A 23,606-nucleotide genomic window follows, 5' to 3' on the forward strand; every position below is an offset into this window, starting at 1 on the left:
ATACGTGGGCTACACGTTTCCTTTGTTTCAGACAGCATCAGATACGTGGGCTACACGTTTCCTTTGTTTCAGACAGCATCAGATACGTGGGCTACACGTTTCCTTTGTTTCAGACAGCATCAGATACGTGGGCTACACATTTCCTTTGTTTCAGACAGCATCAGATACGTGGGCAACACGTTTCCCTCGCACGGATGATTTCTCCTGTGAGATTCAGCCACTTGCGAATTTACCAAAAATGATGAAAACACTGAGAGACGAACAGAACTTTATTTCATAATTGTTTTTGTTTTTTTATCGGTCCAATATTTGGGGGAAGCCTGGCTTCCTTTAACATTCACTGCTTGCTATTCCCCATCCGTTTCCATCAATAACACTGTCGTAAGTCTACACAGTTACCTTTGATTGGTTGATGTACGTTGCTTAGATCCCCTAGAGTCAATAAATACAGAAATAGCTAAACAGTAAAGGATTAAAGGGTTTTAAGCTGAGTAAAGAGGAACAGAAAACGCTGCCTCTTGTGATCTCCACAAATCTTCCATCTGTAACACTCTCTATCTCCTCCAGTGATGTCACATCGAGCGGGTTTGTTTGAACGCTTCAATACGTTTCCATTTTGTAAAATGAGCCTGTGTTTTGAGTGGGTGACATCAAAAACATTGTGTGTAGTATTGTACACGCTTTCATCACTTCCCTCTCCTCAAACACTAGCTGTTCCGTGTTCCAGCCCGGTATCCATAGCGACAGCACATCCTTGTTTACCATGTGTTTCTCATAGAGGAGTTTGCATAAATGTGCTCATGTCACAAAGACATCTGCTACACACACACACAACCACACACACACACACACACACACACACACACACACACTGAACATGGAAACGCATGGTTTACAGTATAGGATGTCTCTCCAAGGTGACTGAGCCTTCAGGATCAGTGGTCTTGTATGAGGGTGACTAGAGTTGCTGACAGACGTGTCAATGTACATAGGTCTGTGAGAATTTCTCAAAGCTGTAAGCGTTACAGAATCAATGTTTTCCACGACCTCCATCAAAGGACTGTTAAGGGGTGCAGCTGATTGGGGATTTATAAAGCCTTTGCTTTAGCTAATGATCTGTTCGTCTCCGGAGGTCTGCTTATGTCGCTATTCAACAACATCCAATCAACACCTGTCGACGCGCTGAGGCGTAAGAGCTCAGTGAGTGTAGATCCTGGAAAATGCCAAGACAATTCCCAGCGCCCACGAGCAGAAAGCATCGCCGTGATCTCCTGTGTCGTCTACCTCCTACCTACCTGACCTCTCACCTGTACCCCGAAGGACAGCTTTGTCGTGGTAACCAAAACGCTAAACAACAGCAAAGTGTTGAAAACTGAAGATCACTGCTGTGACAAAAGGACTTTCCTCTAACTAATTCTCCCTAACTTATTTTTCTGTCATGCTCATACTGTTTCTACTTGTGTCTGGGGCCTTTTTCATTCCAACCATACTCATCAGAGGAGGCTGCTGAGGGGAGGACAGCTCATAATAATGGCTGGAACGGAGCGCAAGGGATTTGCATCAAACACATGGAAACCATGGAAACCATGGAAACCATGGAAACCATGTGTTTGATGTATTTGATACCATTCCACTGATTCCGCTCCAGCCATTACCACGAGCCCGTCTTCCCCACCTGAGATACCTGTATCATATACATATATAAAATTAAACAGAATGGTGAAGCAGTTACTGTTTCCCTTGTGTCGTCATAACAACTGCATGGGTCAGCCAATCATGATGCTAAGCTCATCCTCTGTTCTCCTGCCTATCTCCATAGCAACCCAACTGGTGTTCTCTGCCTGGCCTGGACACAGAATACAGTTCTGCCATATTCCTGACTTCCCAGAATACAGTTCTGCCATACTCCTGACTTCCCAGAATACAGTTCTGCCATACTCCTGACTTCCCAGAATACAGTTCTGCCATACTCCTGACGTCCCAGAATACAGTTCTGCCATACTCCTGACTTCCCAGAATACAGTTCTGCCATACTCCTGACTTCCCAGAAAACAGTTCTGCCATACTCCTGACTTCCCAGAATACAGTTCTGCCATACTCCTGACGTCCCAGAATACAGTTCTGCCATACTCCTGACTTCCCAGAATACAGTTCTGCCATACTCCTGACATCCCAGAATACGAGGCAGACCTAACTGAGGAGAACTTAACCCAGTGTCGCAAAAAGGAGAAGACACATTCTTTACTACTGCTGTTTGAGGACAAAATTAGGTCAAAAAAAAAATATTGATCTCAAACCAGGCAGTCATTACGCCTGGGTGGATTCGCAGAAACGTCAACAGTGAAATGGAAGAATTTTCCAGCAGCGTAACAGTGACGCTTTACAGTATTACTACGGGCCGTTCTGTCTGGGACTAGGCTTACTACCTGACACACACTAACTAACTATTACAGCGGCGCACACAGTTCTGAAGTGGATAGCAGGATTATTGTTCATCATGATCATAATAAACACATTTCAATCAATCCACCATCCTAATTGATCTCTGGTTGACTCCTGATAAACTATTCCATGAGGCTGGCTGTATGAGTAGGAGAGACAGGGCTGGCTGTATGAGTAGGAGAGACAGGGCTGGCTGTATGAGTAGGAGAGACAGGGCTGGCTGTATGAGTAGGAGAGACAGGGCTGGCTGTATGAGTAGGAGAGACAGGGCTGGCTGTATGAGTAGGAGAGACAGGGCTGGCTGTATGAGTAGGAGAGACAGGGCTGGCTGGCTGTATGAGTAGAAGAGACAGGGCTGGCTGTATGAGTAGGAGAGACAGGGCTGGCTGTATGAGTAGGAGAGACAGGGCTGGCTGTATGAGTAGAAGAGACAGGGCTGGCTGTATGAGTAGGAGAGACAGGGCTGGCTATATGAGTAGGAGAGACAGGGCTGGCTGTATGAGTAGGAGAGACAGGGCTGGCTGTATGAGTAGGAGAGACAGGGCTGGCTGTATGAGTAGGAGAGACAGGGCTGGCTGTATGAGTAGGAGAGACAGGGCTGGCTGTCAATCTGGCATAGTAATTAACAGCTAAGTGCTGCCTGCCTTGGGTTTGGTTTGTGCGTGTGTGTGTGTGTGTGTGTGTGTGTGTGTGTGTGTGTGTGTGTGTGTGTGTGTGTGTGTGTGTGTGTGTGTGTGTGTGTGTGTGTGTGTGTGTGTGTGTGTGTGTGTGTGTGTGTGTGTGGGTGGCTCAGGCTCAGCTTGTAATCATGCCAATCATAGCCAATCAAGAAGCGGTGATAGCCCCTCGCGGGGAGAGCTGCGGCGGTTCTAATTGGCTGTGGTACACTAACGAGGTGTCTGTGTTATAACGAGGCATCGGTAAGTGGCACAGAGAGAGAGTCATACAGGCACAAGTAGGCATGAGTGGGAACACACACACGCAAACACACACACGCACATTCACCTATAAAGACAAAATAAAAACACAGGGTTTTAGTGCCCTCTAGTGGTGAAATATACGTTTTACTCCCACCCACACAACAGGTGCAGATTCTCTCTCTCTCTCTCTCTCTCTGTTTCTCTCTCATTCTATCTCTCACTGTTTCTCATCTCTCTCTCTCTCCCTGTTCTCTCACTTCCCCCACCCTCTTTTCCTAGTCCTCTCTCTTTCAATTAACAAAGAGCAAAATAGGAATTTTAGGTCCCTCTCACTGAATATGCATGTCGTTCTGTCCCTCTCACTGAATATGAATGTTGTTCTTATATACAGTGCATTTGGGAAAGTATTCAGACTGCTTGACTTTTTCCACATTTTGTTATGTTACAGCGTTATTCTAAAATGGATGAAATCATTTCCCCCCTCATCAATCTACACACATGACATCACAATACCCCATAATGACATCACAATACCCCATAATGACATCACAATACCCCATAATGACATCACAATACCCCATAATGACAAAGCAAATAATCTAGCAAATTTATTTTAAAAAACCCGGAAATATTAGATTTACATAAGTATTCAGACCCTTTACTCAATACTCGAGTCTTCTTGGGTATGACGCTACAAGCTTGGCACACCTGTACTTGGGGAGTTCCTCCCATTCTTCTCTGCAGATCTTCTCAAGCTCTGTCAGGTTGGATGGGGAGTGTCGCTGCACAGCTATTTTCAGATCTCTCCAGAGATGTTCGATCGGGTTCAAGTCCGGGCTCTGGCTGGGCACTCGAGGACATTCAGAGACACTCTACATTGTCTTGACTGTGTGCTTAGGGTCATTGTCCTGTTGGAAGGTGAACCTTTGTCCCAGTCTGAGGTCCTGAGCGCTCTGGAGCAGGTTTTCATCATGGATCTTTCTGTACTTTGCTCCGTTCATCTTTCCCTCGATCCTGACTAGTCTCCCAGTCCTTGCGGCTGAAAAACATCCTCACAGTATAATGCTGCCACCACCACGCTTCACCATAGGGATGGTGCCAGGTTTCCCCCAGACGTGACGCTTGGCATTCAGGACAGAGAGTTTAATTTTGGTTTAATCAGACCAGAGAATCTTGTTTCTCATGGTCTGAGAGTTCTTTAGGTACCTTTTTTTGGCAAACTCCAAGCAGGCTGTCATGTGCCTTTTACTGAGGAATGGCTTCCGTCGGGCCACTCTACCATAAAGGCCTGATTGTTAGAGTGCTGCAGAGATGGTTGTCCTTCTGGAAGGTTCTCCCACCATCTCCACAGAGGAACTCTGGAGCTCTGTCAGAGTGACCATCGGGTTCTTGCTCACCTCCCTGACCAAGGCCCTTCTCCCCCAATTGCTCAGTTTGGCTGGGCAGCCAGGTCTAGGAAGAGTCTTGGTGGTTCCAAACTTCTTGCATTTAAGAATGATGGAGGCCACTGTGTTCTTGGGGACCTTCAATGCTGCAGACATTTTTTGGTACCCTTCCCCAAATCTGTGCCTCGACACAATCCTGTCTCGGAGGTCTACGGACAATTCCTTTAACCTCATTGCTTGGTTTTTGCACTGACATGCACTGTCAACTGTGGGACCTTATATAGACAGATGTGTGCCTTTCCAAATCATATCCAATCAATTACATTTTTCACAGGTGGAGAAACAGCTCAAGGATTATCAATGGAAACAGGATGCAAATGAGTCAATTTCGAGTCTCATAGCAAAGGGTCTGAATACTTATGTAAATAAGGTATATATTTTTTTGTATTCTACCACCTTTTTCTCCCAAATGTTCGATCTTGTTTCATCGCTGCAAATCCCCAACGGGCTTGGGAGAGGCGAAGGTCGAGTCATGCGTCCTCGAAACATGACCCGCCAATCCGCACTTCTTAACACCCGCCCTTTTAACCCGGAAGCCAGCTGCACCAATGTGTTGGAAGTCTGACGACCGAAATCAGCTTGCAGGCGCCCGGCCAAACCCTCCCCTAACCCGGACGACACCGGGCCAATTGTGCGCCGCCCTTTGGGACTCCCGGTTACAGCGGTTTGTTACACAGCCTGGGAGCAAACTTCAGGCTGTAGTGCCTTAGACCCCTGTGCCACTCGGGAGGACCACTGTTTTTATCTTTCATTCATTTGCAAAAATGTCTAAAAAACATTATGGGGTATTGTGATGTCATTATTGGGTATTGTGATGTCATTATTGGGTATTGTGATGTCATTATGGGGTATTGTGATGTCATTATGGGGTATTGTGATGTCATTATGGGGTATTGTGTGTAGATTGATGAGGGAAATGTTTTATTTCATCCATTTTAGAATAAGGCTGGAATTTAACAAAATGTGGAAAAAGGGAAGGGGTCTGAATACTTTCCAAATGCACTGTACATATATGTTTATATTCAGGACTCTTGACAGCTCATGAACTTTTGGATTACATGTGTATTGTTATCGTGTTGCTAGATATTACTGCACTGCTGCATTTCACCTGCGATAACATCTGCAAATCAGGGTACGGGACCCATAAACTTTGATTTGATTGACTACATACTATAAAGTTCACATGAGTTGAAGCGTTGATGTAGCAGAGGATTGGAAAGTGATAGAAATGGAAGGATCTGCCCCCCAGCAGCGCCACACACAGACCTGTAAAAATCAATAACTCCTTTGGGAGGAAGTCAATAGGATTTCCAGTTTAGGGATGTCTAGACCGACCCAGCAGGAATACTATCAACAGATTGTAACAGCAGGTAAAATGTGAGTTAGCAACAACAACAATGTCATCATGACATGCGACACTTCGGGGTGGAAACCCACCTGTCTGAATCAATGAGAGAAGCCTTGAAATAGACCAGATGACCTACACATTGTTCCATTGCTTCATGGAGCAAAACAAATATTTATTTTAATTAACTGAGCTCTTTTTTTCAGAATTCAAACGAACCCCCTGCAACTGGACGTGGACATTTTATGAGACTCTTGTTTCCACAAATCAAGGACAAAGACGGTATCGCTGAGGTTGGTTGACAATTCTTTGTGCTACATCAAACAGCACCTACCTTATAACGCCCAGTATAACCACTAGGTAGCCTAGTGGCAGGTAGCCTAGTGGCAGGTAGCCTAGTGGCAGGTAGCCTAGTGGCAGGGGTAGCCTAGTGGCAGGTAGTCTAGTGGCAGGTAGCCTAGTGGCAGGTAGCCTAGTGGCAGGTAGCCTGGCGGCAGGTAGCCTGGCGGCAGGTAGCCTAGCGGCAGGTAGCCTAGCGGCAGGTAGCCTGGCGGCAGGTAGCAGGTAGCCTAGTGGCAGGTAGCAGGTAGTCTAGTGGCAGGTAGTCTAGTGGCAGGTAGCCTAGTGGCAGGTAGCCTAGTGGCAGGTAGCAGGTAGCCTAGTGGCAGGTAGCAGGTAGTCTAGTGGCAGGTAGTCTAGTGGCAGGTAGCCTAGTGGCAGGTAGCAGGTAGCCTAGTGGCAGGTAGTCTAGTGGCAGGTAGTCTAGCGGCAGGTAGTCTAGTGGCAGGTAGTCTAGTGGCAGGTAGTCTAGCGGCAGGTAGTCTAGTGGCAGGTAGAAGGTAGTCTAGTGGCAGGTAGTCTAGTGGCAGGTAGAAGGTAGCCTAGTGGCAGGGTAGCCTAGTGGCAGGTAGCAGGTAGCCTAGTGGCAGGTAGTAGGTAGTCTAGTGGCAGGTAGCCTAGTGGCAGGTAGCCTAGTGGCAGGTAGTCTAGTGGCAGGTAGCCTAGTGGCAGGTAGTCTAGTGGCAGGTAGCAGGTAGCCTAGTGGCAGGTAGCCTAGTGGCAGGTAGAAGGTAGCCTAGTGGCAGGTAGTCTAGTGGCAGGTAGCAGGTAGCCTAGTGGCAGGGTAGCCTAGCGGCAGGTAGCCTAGTGGCAGGTAGCCTAGCGGTAGCCTAGCGGCAGGTAGCCTGGCGGCAGGTAGCCTAGCGGCAGGTAGCCTGGCGGCAGGTAGCCTAGCGGCAGGTAGCCTAGCGGCAGGTAGCCTTACGGCAGGTAGCCTGGCGGCAGGTAGCCTGGCGGCAGGTAGCCTAGCGGCAGGTAGTCTGGCGGCAGGTAGGGCAGGTAGCCTAGCGGCAGGTAGTCTGGCGGCAGGTAGGGCAGGTAGCTTAGCGGCAGGTAGCTTAGCGGCAGGTAGCTTAGCGGCAGGTAGCCTGGCGGCAGGTAGGGCAGGTAGCCTAGCGGCAGGTAGTCTGGCGGCAGGTAGGGCAGGTAGCCTAGCGGCAGGTAGCCTGGCGGCAGGTAGGGCAGGTAGCCTAGCGGCAGGTAGCCTGGCGGCAGGTAGGGCAGGTAGCCTGGCGGCAGGTAGCCTGGCGGCAGGTAGGGCAGGTAGCCTGGCGGCAGGGAGCCTGGCGGCAGGTAGCCTGGCGGCAGGTAGGGCAGGTAGCCTGGCGGCAGGTAGCCTGGCGGCAGGTAGCCTGGCGGCAGAAATGTGGTTAACTCACATTATCTGGTGTTGGAATCTGTAGCTATGAGAATCTATGCATTTGTGCCTGTTCTTTCATTCAGAGTAGTTGATTTGAGCTTCGTTTAGTTCTCTGAACACATAGATAGTGTTACAACTACATCATAATGAATTGTCTACTTCTTAAATGACTTTGTATAAATTCTGATAACGATGGGTGATTACGCAATCGATGTAAAAAAAAAAAATGTTTTTATTTAACTAGACAAATCAGTTAAGAACAAATTCTTATTTACAATGACGAAATACCCCGGCCACTTACCCGGACGACGCTAGGCCAATTGTCGTCACCCTATGGGACTCACGATCACAGCTGGTTGTGATACAGCCCGGGATCGAACCAAGGTCTGTAGTGACGCCTCTAGCACTACGATGCAGTGCCTTAGACCGCTGCACACCTCAGGATGTGATGTTGCATTTGCATAACAGCATATCTGTTCTGTCAGTTTATTATGACCTCATAATGTAAATCAAAGATTTTTACAACTGACCCAAGATATACCAGACTGTCGTTTCCGACGGGAATAAATTAGTCAGAGTGGGCGGAACAAGCACGCAGGGAGCAGATCCAAGCAAGCTCGATCCTATTGGTGCATTTTAACATTATTTGCATATTTCCGTTAGGGAACGCCTACTCTGTGAAGCGCGCTCCTAAACAACAACATTTTTTACAACTTTGGCAAAAGGTAAAATCAACAAAATTTGGTCCACTCTGTTCGTAACAAATTCTAGTTTTGGTAACAGAAAACTGTATTGAGATTAAATTATTCATAGATGAGAAAATGTGCATAATCTCGCCCTCGATCTTCTCCACTGCTGTCCACTGGGCGTCCTCTCATCACCATATTTGACCCAACCGGATGCTTCACATTTATACATCGGGTAAAATATCTGTCTCATTGTTCTATCTGTGTTCAGATTATTTGATTGATTTGTCTGAAATATCCTGCTGCTCTGGCGTGCCCTCTGGCGGTAGGTCGGTGCATGGGCTTCATTACAGGTCACAAGCACAGAAACAGCAGAAACAGCAGCAGCGTCGATTTTTCCGAAGATTCCCGATTCGGAGCTCGACTTTCCGGAAGATCCGGGTACTGGGCTTCAACCTCAACATAACAGCAATGGCGGAGGCAGCAGCTACAGCGGCTCCAGCAATAACAGGAGCCTGGACCAAACACGTCACCTGCAGGTAGGACAAGACCCGGGGATCAATTTAGCACAACTATATTGATGTTGTCCATGGTTTGTAACCAAAACGCCGGGGTTTGGCCGTTTGTTAAGAGACTTCCAACGCCGTCTTTTGTGTTCCCGTAGCAAGCCCAGCTGTGTTTGTTGTGATCCAGCCAGCCGATGGTAAACGGATTCGTCCTGCGGTTGAGCCATTAGCTAGAGAGCTATTCTCCATACGATTCAGAGTAAAGACAGTAACATCCGCAATGGCAACACGAAAGGAAAACGCACGGACAACCAGCGGCAAAACACACACTGAATTCATATCATTAAAATCATCAAATTGTTAGATATTGGTTGGGTAAAATTCATCAGCTGAACACTGAAATGATTCCGGGGGTTGTAATATGGTTGGATATTTCGCAGAGCTCTCATTCCTCGACCAAAGCTTAAATGCGGTAGAGACATCCAGCTAACTAGCTAGAATGATATAAACCAGGGAGTGTTTACTCTGTTAGTTAATGTTAGCTAGTTAATTACACTCTGAAATCGGTCATAAACGTCAGCGCCAGTTTGGTAATATTGCTAGTTTGTTTACTAGATATCCACGGGTCTTTGAATTCCGATGGATATTAGTTGTAGTGGAATATTGAGTCAAAGCTCCTGAGATATTTGTATCATTAGATCTTATTTGTCGCAAGTGATACAAAATAAAATGTTGATAACAGGAAGAATTGTTACTATCCTTCATATTCCCACAGTAACGTTTTACAACGAGCATCATTGTTTGTTTGTTTGTTTGTAATCGATGTGAAATAACTTTAGCAGACATTTTTCATTTTGTCTTTCCATTTGCAGGTATTTCAACAGAGCAGATTTCAAATCATCTGTGTGACTTTAGTTTTTTTGGTTATTCGCAGGTATTTCATGCATGGGCTTTGCAAAGAAGGCACCAACTGTCGATATTCCCATGATCTTAACACCAGCCAACCAGCTGCAGCTATGATTTGCAAGTTCTTTCAGAAAGGAAACTGTGTGTTTGGGGACCGGTGCAGGTAAAGCTTATTTCAACTGTTTAATATGTGTCTTGTAGGTGGTGGGCCATAGCAAGCTATCTGCTTTACTTTATGAGATTAATAGAGCTCTGCCAAGTCGTGCTGAGCGATTTGGTGCTTTTTGAGGTCGGTTCAGCTATTTACAGTAAATACATTGAAATAATGGCGTTACAATTATTTTAAAGCTTTTTAATGGAAATTCCAAAGCCAAAAATAGCGAACATTCAATTGCCAAAACATTAAAAACATTCCATTGTCTTTAAGTTCCACATTTAGTAGACAACAATGAAATTATGAATATTTCAATTTTGTATTTTACTTGGGTTTAATTTGGTGACTTATTTTTCACTCCTTAAAGTAGCCTAATCATCTCATCTCTGTTCAGGCAGTAGCAGCCAGGCAGTAGCAACCAGCCAGCCAGGCCATCTAACTTTATGTCCTGCCCATACTGTACTGTCTGTAGTCATCCTATTTAGCTAGCCTGCCTATGTCAGACAGCTCTGCAGCCATACAATCATTTTACTAGTTCTTCATAGTAGATGAGGTATACTTTCACAAACTGTCTCTGTCCCTCTTGTCGTTGTGTAAGTTTCTCTCTCATGTGGTCTGAGTGTATCTAACCCAACGTAGTAGGTGTAAAAAGTGTATCCGTCCAGAGATCTGTAAACAATGATGAGATGCTCATGTCTCAGACCCTAACAATGGCAGTCATTGTCACAAAAGCAGGAAGGCAGGTGACAAGCTTAAGTCCAAAATAAGCTCATAGAAAGTCATTGTGCTTATTTTGCCAAGAGTAAAACCTCTCGCTTCGCCTCTTCCTCTCTGATCACTCTCTGAGCTGGAAAAAAAATGGCGCAATGAATTACGGTCATTGTAGTTTATTACCACGTTTCTGTGCTGAACTAGGTTGAATATTTGCTTAATGAAAACTACCACTTCCAGCATCCTACATCATTCCTAACTTGATTTCTCTCAAATTATTTGATTTCTCTAGAGAAACTGTGTTGGGCTCACAAATACCAGAATGAAATGGAATTCAAGTAATTGAATCAGTCGGTCAATTCGTAATTTTTTTTTTAATAATAATAATAATAAACCGTAATGTTGGTTAACCACTCAGCACTACTGTGGAGGGAGGAGCTTGTTTTTACATTTTGTGTATATTTATTTATTCTGAACACATTTCTGTTTGGCAAAGTCAATTCTTGCACATTATTTCAAAGTACTTAAGTTCGCTAGCTGGACAGGCAAATGCCGCGGAGTACTAAACTGTAAACCAATCAGAACTTGTGTACTATCCATGGTACTACGTCTGCCAATCACGTAATCCGTACTTAAGGTAGTACAGCTGGAGACCGCTCGCGAGACCACCGTTTGACAAACTGCTATCAGGTAAATACTTTTTAAAATTATTTATCTATTTAGTTATAGGAATGTGATACCATCTATGCAAGTTGTAAAATGACTCCCAACTTAGATTGCATCAACTGTAGTAATGTAGCTAGCTTGCTAGTTACAACAAGTCGATATGTTGCTAGCTAGCAGGAACAGATAGCTTTACCGCTAGCTAGCAGGTCAATCTGGGACAGGGAGCCTTTTAGTTATCACTTTATTCCAAGTAATTTAAGACTTCAAAAATCTATAGGACAAGTAGTGTAAATCTTATACAGTCATCAAGGCAGGACTAACTCATTTCATTCATACTAACAAATAAGAAATGCCACATTATCCCTGTCAATAGTAGGATGATTGAAGAGCACCCTGCCTCAGACTGTCAGGGTGTTCGTTTTCTAGCTCACAAACTACATTCCTTTGTGGTGATGATTTTCTTTCACTTTTGTCTCGCATGATCTATTCAGCTCTCCTGTGTCCTTCTCTCTGAGATCAACCAACTGCTATTCACCAAGCATGGGCTTATTCACTCACCTATGAGGAGAAACCACAAATGCATTTGCATTTGTTGTCTTTGTCTTTGTAGGTTTTGTCTTATACAATCTAGTGCATTTTAGAGTTGAAGAGCACCAACAACATTTACACATGCTTGTTTGAGCATATCAAAGATTCAATTCAATGTAAAATCAGTTTAACAGGTGACAAACAGATCATTGTACTACTGTAACATATAGTGATGAGAAGTCTATTGTCCCCCGTCAGGAACTTTAGCCTTAGATGGTAGAGTTGTATTGTCCCCCGTCAGGAACTTTAACCCTAGATGGTAGAGTTGTATTGTCCCCCGTCAGGAACTTTAGCCCTAGATGGTAGAGTTGTATTGTCCCCCGTCAGGAACTTTAGCCCTAGATGGTAGAGTTGTATTGTCCCCCGTCAGGAACTTTAGCCCTAGATGGTAGAGTTGTATTGTCCCCCGTCAGGAACTTTAGCCCTAGATGGTAGAGTTGTATTGTCCCCCGTCAGGAACTTCAGCCCTAGATGGTAGGGTTGTATTGTCCCCCGTCAGGAACTTTAGCCCTAGATGGTAGGGTTGTATTGTCCCCCGTCAGGAACTTTAGCCCTAGATGGTAGAGTTGTATTGTCCCCCGTCAGGAACTTCAGCCCTAGATGGTAGAGTTCTCGTGTCTAGACCACACAAGCTTTAGATTGCATTCTGCTAAGCCACTTGTCTCTCTCTCTCTCTAAAATCGGTCATCTACATCAGTGACCAGGGTGGGATCCTTTCCATACACCATTGGTGCCTGGGTACATGAATGTTCCTACAGAGAGGTCGGGGGAATACTGAAAGCCTGCGTTGACAGTTCTACTGTCTCCAGCAGAGACCAATGCTTTTGCCATAGATAGTATAGCTGTCATTTCTGGACTGTAACATTGTAAGATTGTTCCACAACAGGCCACTTCTCTATCTAGACATGGATTAGTAGGTTACACTTTATTTAGATACGTCAAATACTGCCTGAGACATTTTCTATTTTGTCTCTGTACTCATAAATGGTGAATCACTATTTGTGATGGTGTATATACTTGTTTTACCTTTTTTATTTTACTAGGCAAGTCACTTAACAACAAATTCTTATTTTCAATGACGGCCTAGGAACATTGGGTTAACTGCCTTGTTCAGAGGCAGAATGACAGATTTGTACCTTGTCAGCTCGGGGATTCGAACTAGCAACCTTTCGGTTACTAGCCCAACGCTCTAATCACTAGGCTACCTGCCGCCAAGATGGTAGATACATGACACGTACGTTATCTAAAACATGCCTCTCACCGTCGTAGTTAGTAGAATAATGACTGGATTAGCAAGATTTTAGCACAGTCCACTTTTTAAAACATTAAGTAGGAAAGTTAATAATAATTTAAACCACCTAAATATACTCACATTCACTGAACATTATTTCAAACTCCCAACATTAATACGCCAACAGCTTTTTCTATAATCCTACAGTCTCTTTATCATTTTCTATACCTTATAGTCCAATACATTATACATCACCACTATGGTATTGGTTTATCATTCTCTATACCGTATAGACCAATACATTATACATCACCACTATGGTATTGGTTCATCATTCTCTATACCTTATAGTCCAATACATTATACATCACCACTATGGTATTGGTTCATCATTCTCTATACCTTATAGTCCAATACATTATACATCACCACTATGGTATTGGTTCATCATTCTCTATACCTTATAGTCCAATACATTATACATCACCACTATGGTATTGGTTTATCATTCTCTATACCGTATAGACCAATACATTATACATCACCACTATGGTATTGGTTCATCATTCTCTATACCTTATAGTCCAATACATTATACATCACCACTGTGGTATTGGGCAGCTGCTATTGGAGAACTCATCTGGTTGTAGAAATCAATCTCTGGTCATCTTATTTCAGAGCACATTGTACAGCTGTTTTTCTTTTAGAGGAGATTGTATTGCATGGTATGCTGTATGTGTAGGCTATGCCGTATGTATTGGCTAATATGCATATGCACCTGTCTTTAAACCTCCCATTTGTAGCATACATGATACGCATCTTTCTAATCTACGTTGTTTTATTTGGGTTTCAAATGATATGATTTGAATGTTTCTTTTCAAGCCTGCTGCTAGTTACTGGAATGCAGACAGTCGTGCCAAAGCTTTTTAAAACATTGAATTCACTGACAGAGCTAGCTAATGAATCGCTAGCATCCCGAGCCGGGCACGTTGACCAAGCTTGTCAACCGTAAACATTGTCTAACGTTCAATAAATCTGTTATAAATGATCAATGGAGTTACCTCCTTCATATAAATCACTATTTTTTTTGTCACATGCGTTGTGAAATCTGTGAATAATGTTTTTAAAAAAAGTCTTAACTGCCTTAATTTAGCTGGTCCCCAGGAAGTCTGGCTGCCGCCTTTTTTAGTAGCCGCTAATGGGGATCCATAATAAATACAAACAGGTGTAGACTAAGTGAAATGCTTGCTTACGGTTCCTTCCCAACAATGTAGAGAGAAAGAAAAATAGCCAAAAGTATAAATCATAAAATAAAATAAGAAATGATAACTTGGCTATATACACATTGGGGGGGTAACAGTACAGAGTCAATGGTAATGATAACTTGTCTATATACACATTGGGGGGGTAGCAGTACATAGTCAATGGTAATGATAACTTGTCTATATACACATTGGGGGGGGTAGCAGTACATAGTCAATGGTAATGATAACTTGTCTATATACACATTGGGGGGGTAACAGTACATAGTCAATGGTAATGATAACTTGTCTATATACACATTGGGGTAACAGTACAGAGTCAATGGTAATGATAACTTGTCTATATACACATGGGGGGGTGTAACAGTACAGAGTCAATGGTAATGATAACATGACTATATACACACAATTTGTGTGAACGGGGTCAGTGCAGATTGTCCGGCTATTTGGTTAAATATTCAAAGCTGCAATATGTCACTTTTTGGGCGACCCAACCCAAATTAACATAGAAATGTGTGTTACAGCTCTGTCATGCTCATTGGAAGCAAGTCTAAAGTGGTAGAGCTGTTCTATGTGAGCTATTTCTATGCTTCCCGTTAAGTTTTAAGTTTTTGTTAGCAGGCAATATTAACTAGGGAAAAATTGTCACTTCTCTAGCGTTCAGTGCATTCAGAGTCAGGTTATATGCAACAGTTTGGGCCGCCTGGCTCGTTGCGAACTAATTTGCCAGAATTTTACGTAATTATGACATAACATTGACGGTTGTGCAATGTAACAGGAATATTTAGACTTAGGGTTGTTACCCGTTTGATAAAATACGGAACGGTTCCGTATTTCACTGAAGGAATAAACGTTTTGTTTTCGAAATGATAGTTTCCGGATTTGACCATATTAATGACCAAAGGCTCGTATTTCGGGTTTTGTTATATTATAATGAAGTCTATGATTTGATAGAGCAGTCTGAGTGGTGGAAGGCAGCAGCAGGCTCGTAAGCATTCATTTAAACTTTACTGCGTTTGCCAGCAGCTCTTAGCAATGCTTGAATCACAGTGCTGTTTATTAGAACATCCAATAGTCAAAGGTATATGGAATACAAACGGTATAGAGAGAAATAGTCGACGCGTCATAATTCCTATAATAACTACAACCTAAAACCTTCTTAACTGGGAATATTGAAGAACTGGGAATATTGAACCACCAGCTTTCATATGTTCTGAGCAAGGAACTTAAACGTTTAGCTTTTTACATGGCACATATTGCACTTTTACTTCTCCAACACTGTTTTAAACCAATTGACCATTTTTAATTATTTATTTGAGACTAAATAGATTTTATTTATGTATTATATTAAGTTAAAATAAGTGTTAATTCAATGTTGTAATTGTCATTATATATAAATAAATAAATCGGCCGATTGAATCGTTATCGCCTTTTCTCTCTCTCCAATAATTCGGTATCGGCGTTGAAAAATCATAATCGGTGGACCTCTAATGAATGTTCTGACTGTGATATGTGGTTGTCCCACCTAGCTATCTGGAGATAAATGTACTGACTGTGATATGTGGTTGTCTCACCTAGCTATCTGGAGATGAATGTTCTGACTGTGACTGTGATATGTGGTTGTCTCACCTAGCTATCTGGAGATGAATGTACTGACTGTGATATGTGGTTGTCCCACCTAGCTATCTGGAGATGAATGTACTGACTGTGATATGTGGTTGTTCCACCTAGCTATCTGGAGATGAATGTTCTGACTATGACTGTGATATGTGGTTGTCCCACCTAGCTATCTGGAGATAAATGTACTGACTGATATGTGGTTGTCTCACCTAGCTATCTGGAGATGAATGTACTGACTGTGATATGTGGTTGTTCCACCTAGCTATCTGGAGATGAATGTACTGACTATGACTGTGATATGTGGTTGTCCCACCTAGCTATCTGGAGATGAATGTACTGACTATGACTGTGATATGTGGTTGTCCCACCTAGCTATCTGGAGATGAATGTACTGACTGTGACTGTGATATGTGGTTGTCCCACCTAGCTATCTGGAGATAAATGTACTGACTGTGATATGTGGTTGTCCCACCTAGCTATCTGGAGATGAATGTACTGACTATGACTGTGATATGTGGTTGTCCCACCTAGCTATCTGGAGATGAATGTACTGACTGTGATATGTGGTTGTCCCACCTAGCTATCTGGAGATGAATGTACTGACTGATATGTGGTTGTCCCACCTAGCTATCTGGATATTAATGTACTGACTGATATGTGGTTGTCTCACCTAGCTATCTGGAGATGAATGTACTGACTATGACTGTGATATGTGGTTGTCCCACCTAGCTATCTGGAGATAAATGTACTGACTGTGAAATGTGGTTGTCCCACCTAGCTATCTGGAGATGAATGTACTGACTGATATGTGGTTGTCCCACCTAGCTATCTGGATATTAATGTACTGACTGATATGTGGTTGTTCCACCTAGCTATCTGGAGATGAATGTACTGACTATGACTGTGATATGTGGTTGTCCCACCTAGCTATCTGGAGATGAATGTTCTGACTGTGATATGTGGTTGTTCCACCTAGCTATCTGGAGATGAATGTACTGACTGTGACTGTGATATGTGGTTGTCTCACCTAGCTATCTGGAGATGAATGTTCTGACTGTGATATGTGGTTGTCCCACCTAGCTATCTGGAGATGAATGTACTGACTGTGATATGTGGTTGTTCCACCTAGCTATCTGGAGATGAATGTACATACTATGACTGTGATATGTGGTTGTCCCACCTAGCTATCTGGAGATGAATGTACTGACTGTGACTGTGATACGTGGTTGTCCCACCTAGCTATCTGGAGATGAATGTTCTGACTGTGATATGTGGTTGTTCCACCTAGCTATCTGGAGATGAATGTACTGACTGATATGTGGTTGTCCCACCTAGCTATCTGGAGATGAATGTACTGACTGATATGTGGTTGTCCCACCTAGCTATCTGGAGATGAATGTACTGACTATGACTGTGATATGTGGTTGTCCCACCTAGCTATCTGGAGATGAATGTACTGACTGTGATATGTGGTTGTCCCACCTAGCTATCTGGAGATGAATGTACTGACTGTGATATGTGGTTGTCCCACCTAGCTATCTGGAGATGAATGTTCTGACTATGACTGTGATATGTGGTTGTCCCACCTAGCTATCTGGAGATGAATGTACTGACTGTGATATGTGGTCGTCCCACCTAGCTATCTGGAGATAAATGCTCTTAACTGTAAGTCTCTCTAGATAAGAGCTTCTGCTAAATGACTAAAAGGTAAAACATTAGCCTGGTCCCAGATGTTTGTGCGGTCTTGCCAACTCCTATGGTTTGGCGTTACAATGACCGTTAGGAGTGGGTAAGAGTACCCAAACCGACCTAGGCTAGATAGGTCAACATGACAATTACCCAACAACTCAAACACTCCCATCAAATCAAACACCCGTATTTACATTGTGTTCTGAGGAAAGTCAAACTTCCCTACAATGTCTCTTACTGTGTAAACAATCTTGGGTTGCATTTCTATGCTGTGATGTTGTTACTCCTAGGAATGTTTGCCCAAGCAAGGCCTTTTCATGGTGTTATCCGTTTTTAAAAAGAAAATGACAGGCTGGGAAATGTGACACTTTGTCGTGAGAAGGAAAAATGCGGGTCGCCCTGAAATGGCACACTGAGAGAACATTTTAACTGTGCCGAGTTGAGATACTCACTTGAGCAATCGTATGTATCGTTATGTGACGTGAGATGTATGGGCTAACGGGTACTAGTGAACATCTTTAAATGGACTAGTATTTGCGTTTTTTTTAAAACAATAGGCTAAATCAATGATATCCCGGAGGCACGGTGCAGGCTATGCCGTCAGCGGGGGAGCCCTAGCCTGCATCACATCCTAAGAAATCTCACTGAACTCATTCTCACCACAGTTGTTTGTAGACTTCTCGTTGAGTCGTAAACCAGACATGAGTTCAACCAGTTCATTCAGACAGCGTCTCCCCTATTTATCTGCTTTTAGCAGCGTCCCCATAGTTACCATCCCATAGTTACCGCTGCTAAGCATACCCCCGGGTCAACTGTCCGTTTAGTCCCAAAAGGCACCCTTTTCCCTATTTAGTGCACTACTTTTGACCAGGGCCCTGATCAAATATAGTGCACTAATATCGGGAATAAGGGTTGCTATTTGGGATGCACACGATTTGCTTTTGTTAGCCGTCTAGCCTAGATGTATGGCAATAACAAGGATTTACATAGTCCGTCCATAGGCTGCTGCCTCTGTGAGCATTTGCCTTGTAGCCGACCCACTGAGATGGTTTAGACCTGAACCGGTGTAGCATGGAGCTGCTGTTGTTATGTAACTAGACTTAAAGGGAATGTGTTTTGGTTTAGCTGTCTGGATGGATATGGTAATAACTTCTACTTTTCCCCCCATACAGAGTATTTATTTGACTACTAGCCTGCCCACTGAGAGGACTTGAACATGTGTAGCGTTGTGCTGCTGCTGTTGGTATGTAAAGGGACATTCCTCCGGTCAGTCCATATGATGATGTATCAGCCCTCATTATTCCATAAGGGGGCTAGAGGAGTAGGATGAGGTAGAGGAGGGAGGATGAAGAAGGGTGGGGGTGGAAGAAGAGGGGGAGGTGGAAGAAGGTGGAGGAGGGAGGAAGAAGAAGAAGGGTGGAAGTAGTGGGGGTGGAGGAAGGAGAGGAGGAGCGAGGGGGTTAGACAGGAGAAGGGAGGGGGTTAGACAGGAGAAGGGGCAGCCAGAGAAAGGGCTCTTCTGTGGGGTCTTTATTGTAGATGAACTACCGGGTCCTGGAGCTATTGTGGCGTTCTCTCTCTGGGTCCCAAATGGCATCCTATTCCCTATATAGTGCACTACTTTAGACCAGAGCCCTATTCCCTATATAGTGCACTACTTTAGACCAGAGCCCTATTCCCTATATAGTGCACTACTATAGACCAGAGCCCTATTCCCTATATAGTGCACTACTTTAGACCAGAGCCCTATTCCCTATATAGTATACTACTATAGACCAGAGCCCTATTCCCTATATAGTGCACTACTATAGACCAGAGCCCTATTCCCTATATAGTGCACTACTTTAGACCAGAGCCCTATTCCCTATATAGTGCACTACTATAGACCAGAGCCCTATTCCCTATATAGTGCACTACTATAGACCAGAGCCCTATTCCCTATATAGTACACTACTATAGACCAGAGCCCTATTCCCTATATAGTGCACTACTATAGACCAGAGCCCTATTCCCTATATAGTACACTACTATAGACCAGAGCCCTATTCCCTATATAGTACACTACTATAGACCAGAGCCCTATTCCCTATATAGTACACTACTATAGACCAGAGCCCTATTCCCTATATAGTATACTACTTTAGACCAGAACCCTATTCCCTATATAGTACACTACTTTAGACCAGAGCCCTATTCCCTATATAGTACACTACTATAGACCAGAGCCCTATTCCCTATATAGTACACTACTTTAGACCAGAGCCCTATTCCCTATATAGTACACTACTATAGACCAGAGCCCTATTCCCTATATAGTGGCACTACTAGGCCTATAGGTCTGATCAAAAGTACTGCTCTATAAAGGGAATAGGGTGCCAATTGGGATGCAGTCGGTCTTTCTGCAGCCCCAGGGCAGGATGGAGAGAACTGCGGCCTGCATGGCAATTGCGTAAGTGTCTCTCTTCGCTGTTCTCTTTGACTGCCCACCTCCCTTGTTGGTTGGTGTGTCTTTGCTGTTCTCTTTGACTGCCCACCTCCCTTGTTGGTTGGTGTGTCTTCGCTGTTCTCTTTGACTGCCTACCTCCCTTGTTGGTTGGTGTGTCTTCGCTGTTCTCTTTGACTGCCCACCTCCCTTGTTGGTTGGTGTGTCTTTGCTGTTCTCTTTGACTGTCCACCTCCCTTGTTGGTTGGTGTGTCTTTGCTGTTCTCTTTGACTGCCTACCTCCCTTGTTGGTTGGTGTGTCTTCGCTGTTCTCTTTGACTGTCCACCTCCCTTGTTGGTTGGTGTGTCTTTGCTGTTCTCTTTGACTGCCCACCTCCCTTGTTGGTTGGTGTGTCTTTGCTGTTCTCTTTGACTGCCCACCTCCCTTGTTGGTTGGTGTGTCTTCGCTGTTCTCTTTGACTGCCCACCTCCCTTGTTGGTTGGTGTGTCTTCGCTGTTCTCTTTGACTGCCTACCTCCCTTGTTGGTTTGTGTGTCTTTGCTGTTCTCTTTGACTGCCCACCTCCCTTGTTGGTTGGTGTGATTCCACAGTTAAATAAATAGTCTAAACCTAGACCCAATCCCCAGAGGTTCAGCTGTAGTCTAAACCTAGACCCAGTCCCCAGAGGTTCAGCTGTAGTCTAAACCTAGACCCAGTCCCCAGAGGTATTCATCTGTAGTCTAAACCTAGACCCAGTCCCCAGAGGTATTCGGCTGTAGTCTAAACCTAGACCCAGTCCCCAGAGGTATTCGGCTGTAGTCTAAACCTAGACCCAGTCCCCAGAGGTATTCGGCTGTAGTCTAAACCTAGACCCAGTCCCCAGAGGTATTCAGCTGTAGTCTAAACCTAGACCCAGTCCCCAGAGGTATTCGGCTGTAGTCTAAACCTAGACCCAGTCCCCAGAGGTATTCAGCTGTAGTCTAAACCTAGACCCAGTCCCCAGAGGTATTCAGCTGTAGTCTAAACCTAGACCCAATCCCCAGAGGTATTCAGCTGTAGTCTAAACCTAGACCCAGTCCCCAGAGGAATTCAGCTGTAGTCTAAACCTAGACCCAGTCCCCAGAGGTATTCAGCTGTAGTCTAAACCTAGACCCAGTCCCCAGAGGTCAGAGTTCATTACTCGATAAGACGTCTGTAAAATTCAGCCTACAGAAATGCCTTAAATCTGTTAAATGAATTATTCTTTGCTGTTCATGTTGCCAGCTTGACACTTCCTTCATAGCAGTGGTCTGTACACTCTGTTTTAATGTTGACAGCTGAAAAGAAACCTGTTATGTAAACGTTATTTGTAGTCTACACAGATGTATATAGAATCCCAACTGAGTAATATAGTGTTTCAACTAGTACTACACTACTCAGCTGGGATTCTATATACATCTGTGTAGACTGTTACTATATTTATAGGGGACAATGTGCATAAATCAATATTACAATATAACAGCCATGTAAATGTGCCGGGATTAGCCAAAAGCTAATTAGCATCCGTAGTCCCTGGGCAGGTAAGGGTCTTTACACAGCCACTATACACATACTGACTAAAACAATACAACATATCATTACATCCAATAATATATAATTCTAACGACATCAACAACAACAGTCGTCTTACGTATGAGGAACCACAGTACTCGTGTGTACAGGTTTGGATAGATTTGAGCTGTTTTCAATATAACTAAAATAAATACAATAATCAATACAGCTTCTCAAGTCCATGGGCATTGCATTACAGTATATTGTAGCTCTAACAGAGAATAACGAATGTTTTATTTGTTTATTTTTTGAAATTATTTAATAAAAAAAAAAATCATAATAATTTGTAAAAATATTTTTATTAATTTATTTGAATTTGAATTTTTGTTTGAATACTGTGTCGAAAAGGGACAATGCAATCCCCTCTAGTTACTGCCCTTGTTATCCTGAAGGTGCTTTCCTTGAGCATGATATGCCACCATAGGGGTGGAGGGGCAAGACCATGCAGGATCTTAAAGACAAGGCATTCATCTACATACTGTTTAAAGCTATCCAGACATAAATCAATTATGTCTGTAAGTTATACGACATGGGGGTAACTGTTTGGTTTGTTATCAACAATCTGAAGTGTTTGTTTATTGTTGAGTGATTTCAGTTGGTTTCAGAATAGTAGTTCCTGCTTGTGACCAGCATGTGAGGCATTATCTCCGATGTGAGAAGATCACAGCAGACCTCCAGAGGAAGGAAAGGCCTTTTTTTTTATAAAAACCTAAAGTTGGATAATCCAAACTTAACGGTGTTGACCACCACCTTCTTCACATGATCCTTACATGTCAAGTTGGAGTCCAAAATGATGCAGAGAGAAGTTAAACACAACTTTCAGATTCTCCCCCGTTTTAACAAGAACAGCTGGTTGGGAACAATCAATGGATTTCTTAGAGAAGTACGATCTTGTCGATTTTTATGGCGGTTAAGAATTAGTCATCCGTTTTTAGAAACATGTACCATAACTTGTTAACAACTAGTTTTGTTTTTGAGTGTACATACAGAACTGTATCATCAGCATGTTAACTTGTGGGCAAGCAAGTGGGAGATTATTTTATATAGATGGTCAACAGAAGGTGGCCTAATATTGACCCTTGTGGGACCCCAATGTTATAACTACAACTACGTTAGGATTCTATATACCTGTGTAGACTGCTGCTCAGTAGTAGTCTATACACCTGTGTGTAGAATCCCAACTGAGTACTAGTCTACACACATCTATATAGGATCCCAACGTAGGAGGAGGAGGAGGGCCCGTGTAACTCAGTTGGTAGAGCATAGCGCTTGCAACGCCAGGGTTGTGGGTTTGATTCCCACAGGGGGACCAGTATGACAGGGTGGGGGAAAGCATGAAAATGTAATCCCTCTACTGTAAGTTGCTCTGGATAAGAGCATCTGCTAAATGACTAACATGTCAATGTAGTAGTAATCTACACACAGGTATATAGGGCAGCCAGGTAGCCTAGTGGTTAGAGTGTAGGGGCAGGTAGCCTAGTGGTTAGAGTGTAGGGGCAGGCAGGTAGCCTAGTGGTTAGAGTGTAGGGGCAGGCAGGTAGCCTAGTGGTTAGAGTGGAGGGCAGGCAGGTAGCCTAGTGGTTAGAGTGTAGGGGCAGGCAGGTAGCCTAGTGGTTAGAGTGTAGGGGCAGGCAGGTAGCCTAGTGGCTAGAGTGTAGGGGCGGCAGGTAGCCTAGTGGTTAGAGTGTAGGGGCGGCAGGTAGCCTAGTGGTTAGAGTGTAGGG

At 43.8% G+C, this 23,606-nt stretch overlaps 1 protein-coding gene across 1 annotated transcript in view; it reads left to right on the forward strand.

Annotated features, from left to right (window-relative positions):
• The first annotated feature begins 8,971 nt into the window (after positions 1 to 8,971).
• The window catches only part of LOC115191047 (probable E3 ubiquitin-protein ligase makorin-1), a 31,107-nt gene continuing 16,472 nt past the window's right edge, over positions 8,972 to 23,606 (forward strand). The window contains exons 1-2 of the mRNA XM_029749053.1: positions 8,972 to 9,076; positions 9,978 to 10,112. Coding sequence (XP_029604913.1) covers positions 9,009 to 9,076; positions 9,978 to 10,112 — 203 coding nt within the window. The 5' untranslated portion in view covers positions 8,972 to 9,008. The remainder of the gene's footprint in view (positions 9,077 to 9,977; positions 10,113 to 23,606) is intronic.

This window comes from Salmo trutta, unplaced genomic scaffold (genome assembly GCF_901001165.1).
Source record: "Salmo trutta unplaced genomic scaffold, fSalTru1.1, whole genome shotgun sequence".
Taxonomy (NCBI): domain Eukaryota; kingdom Metazoa; phylum Chordata; class Actinopteri; order Salmoniformes; family Salmonidae; genus Salmo; species Salmo trutta.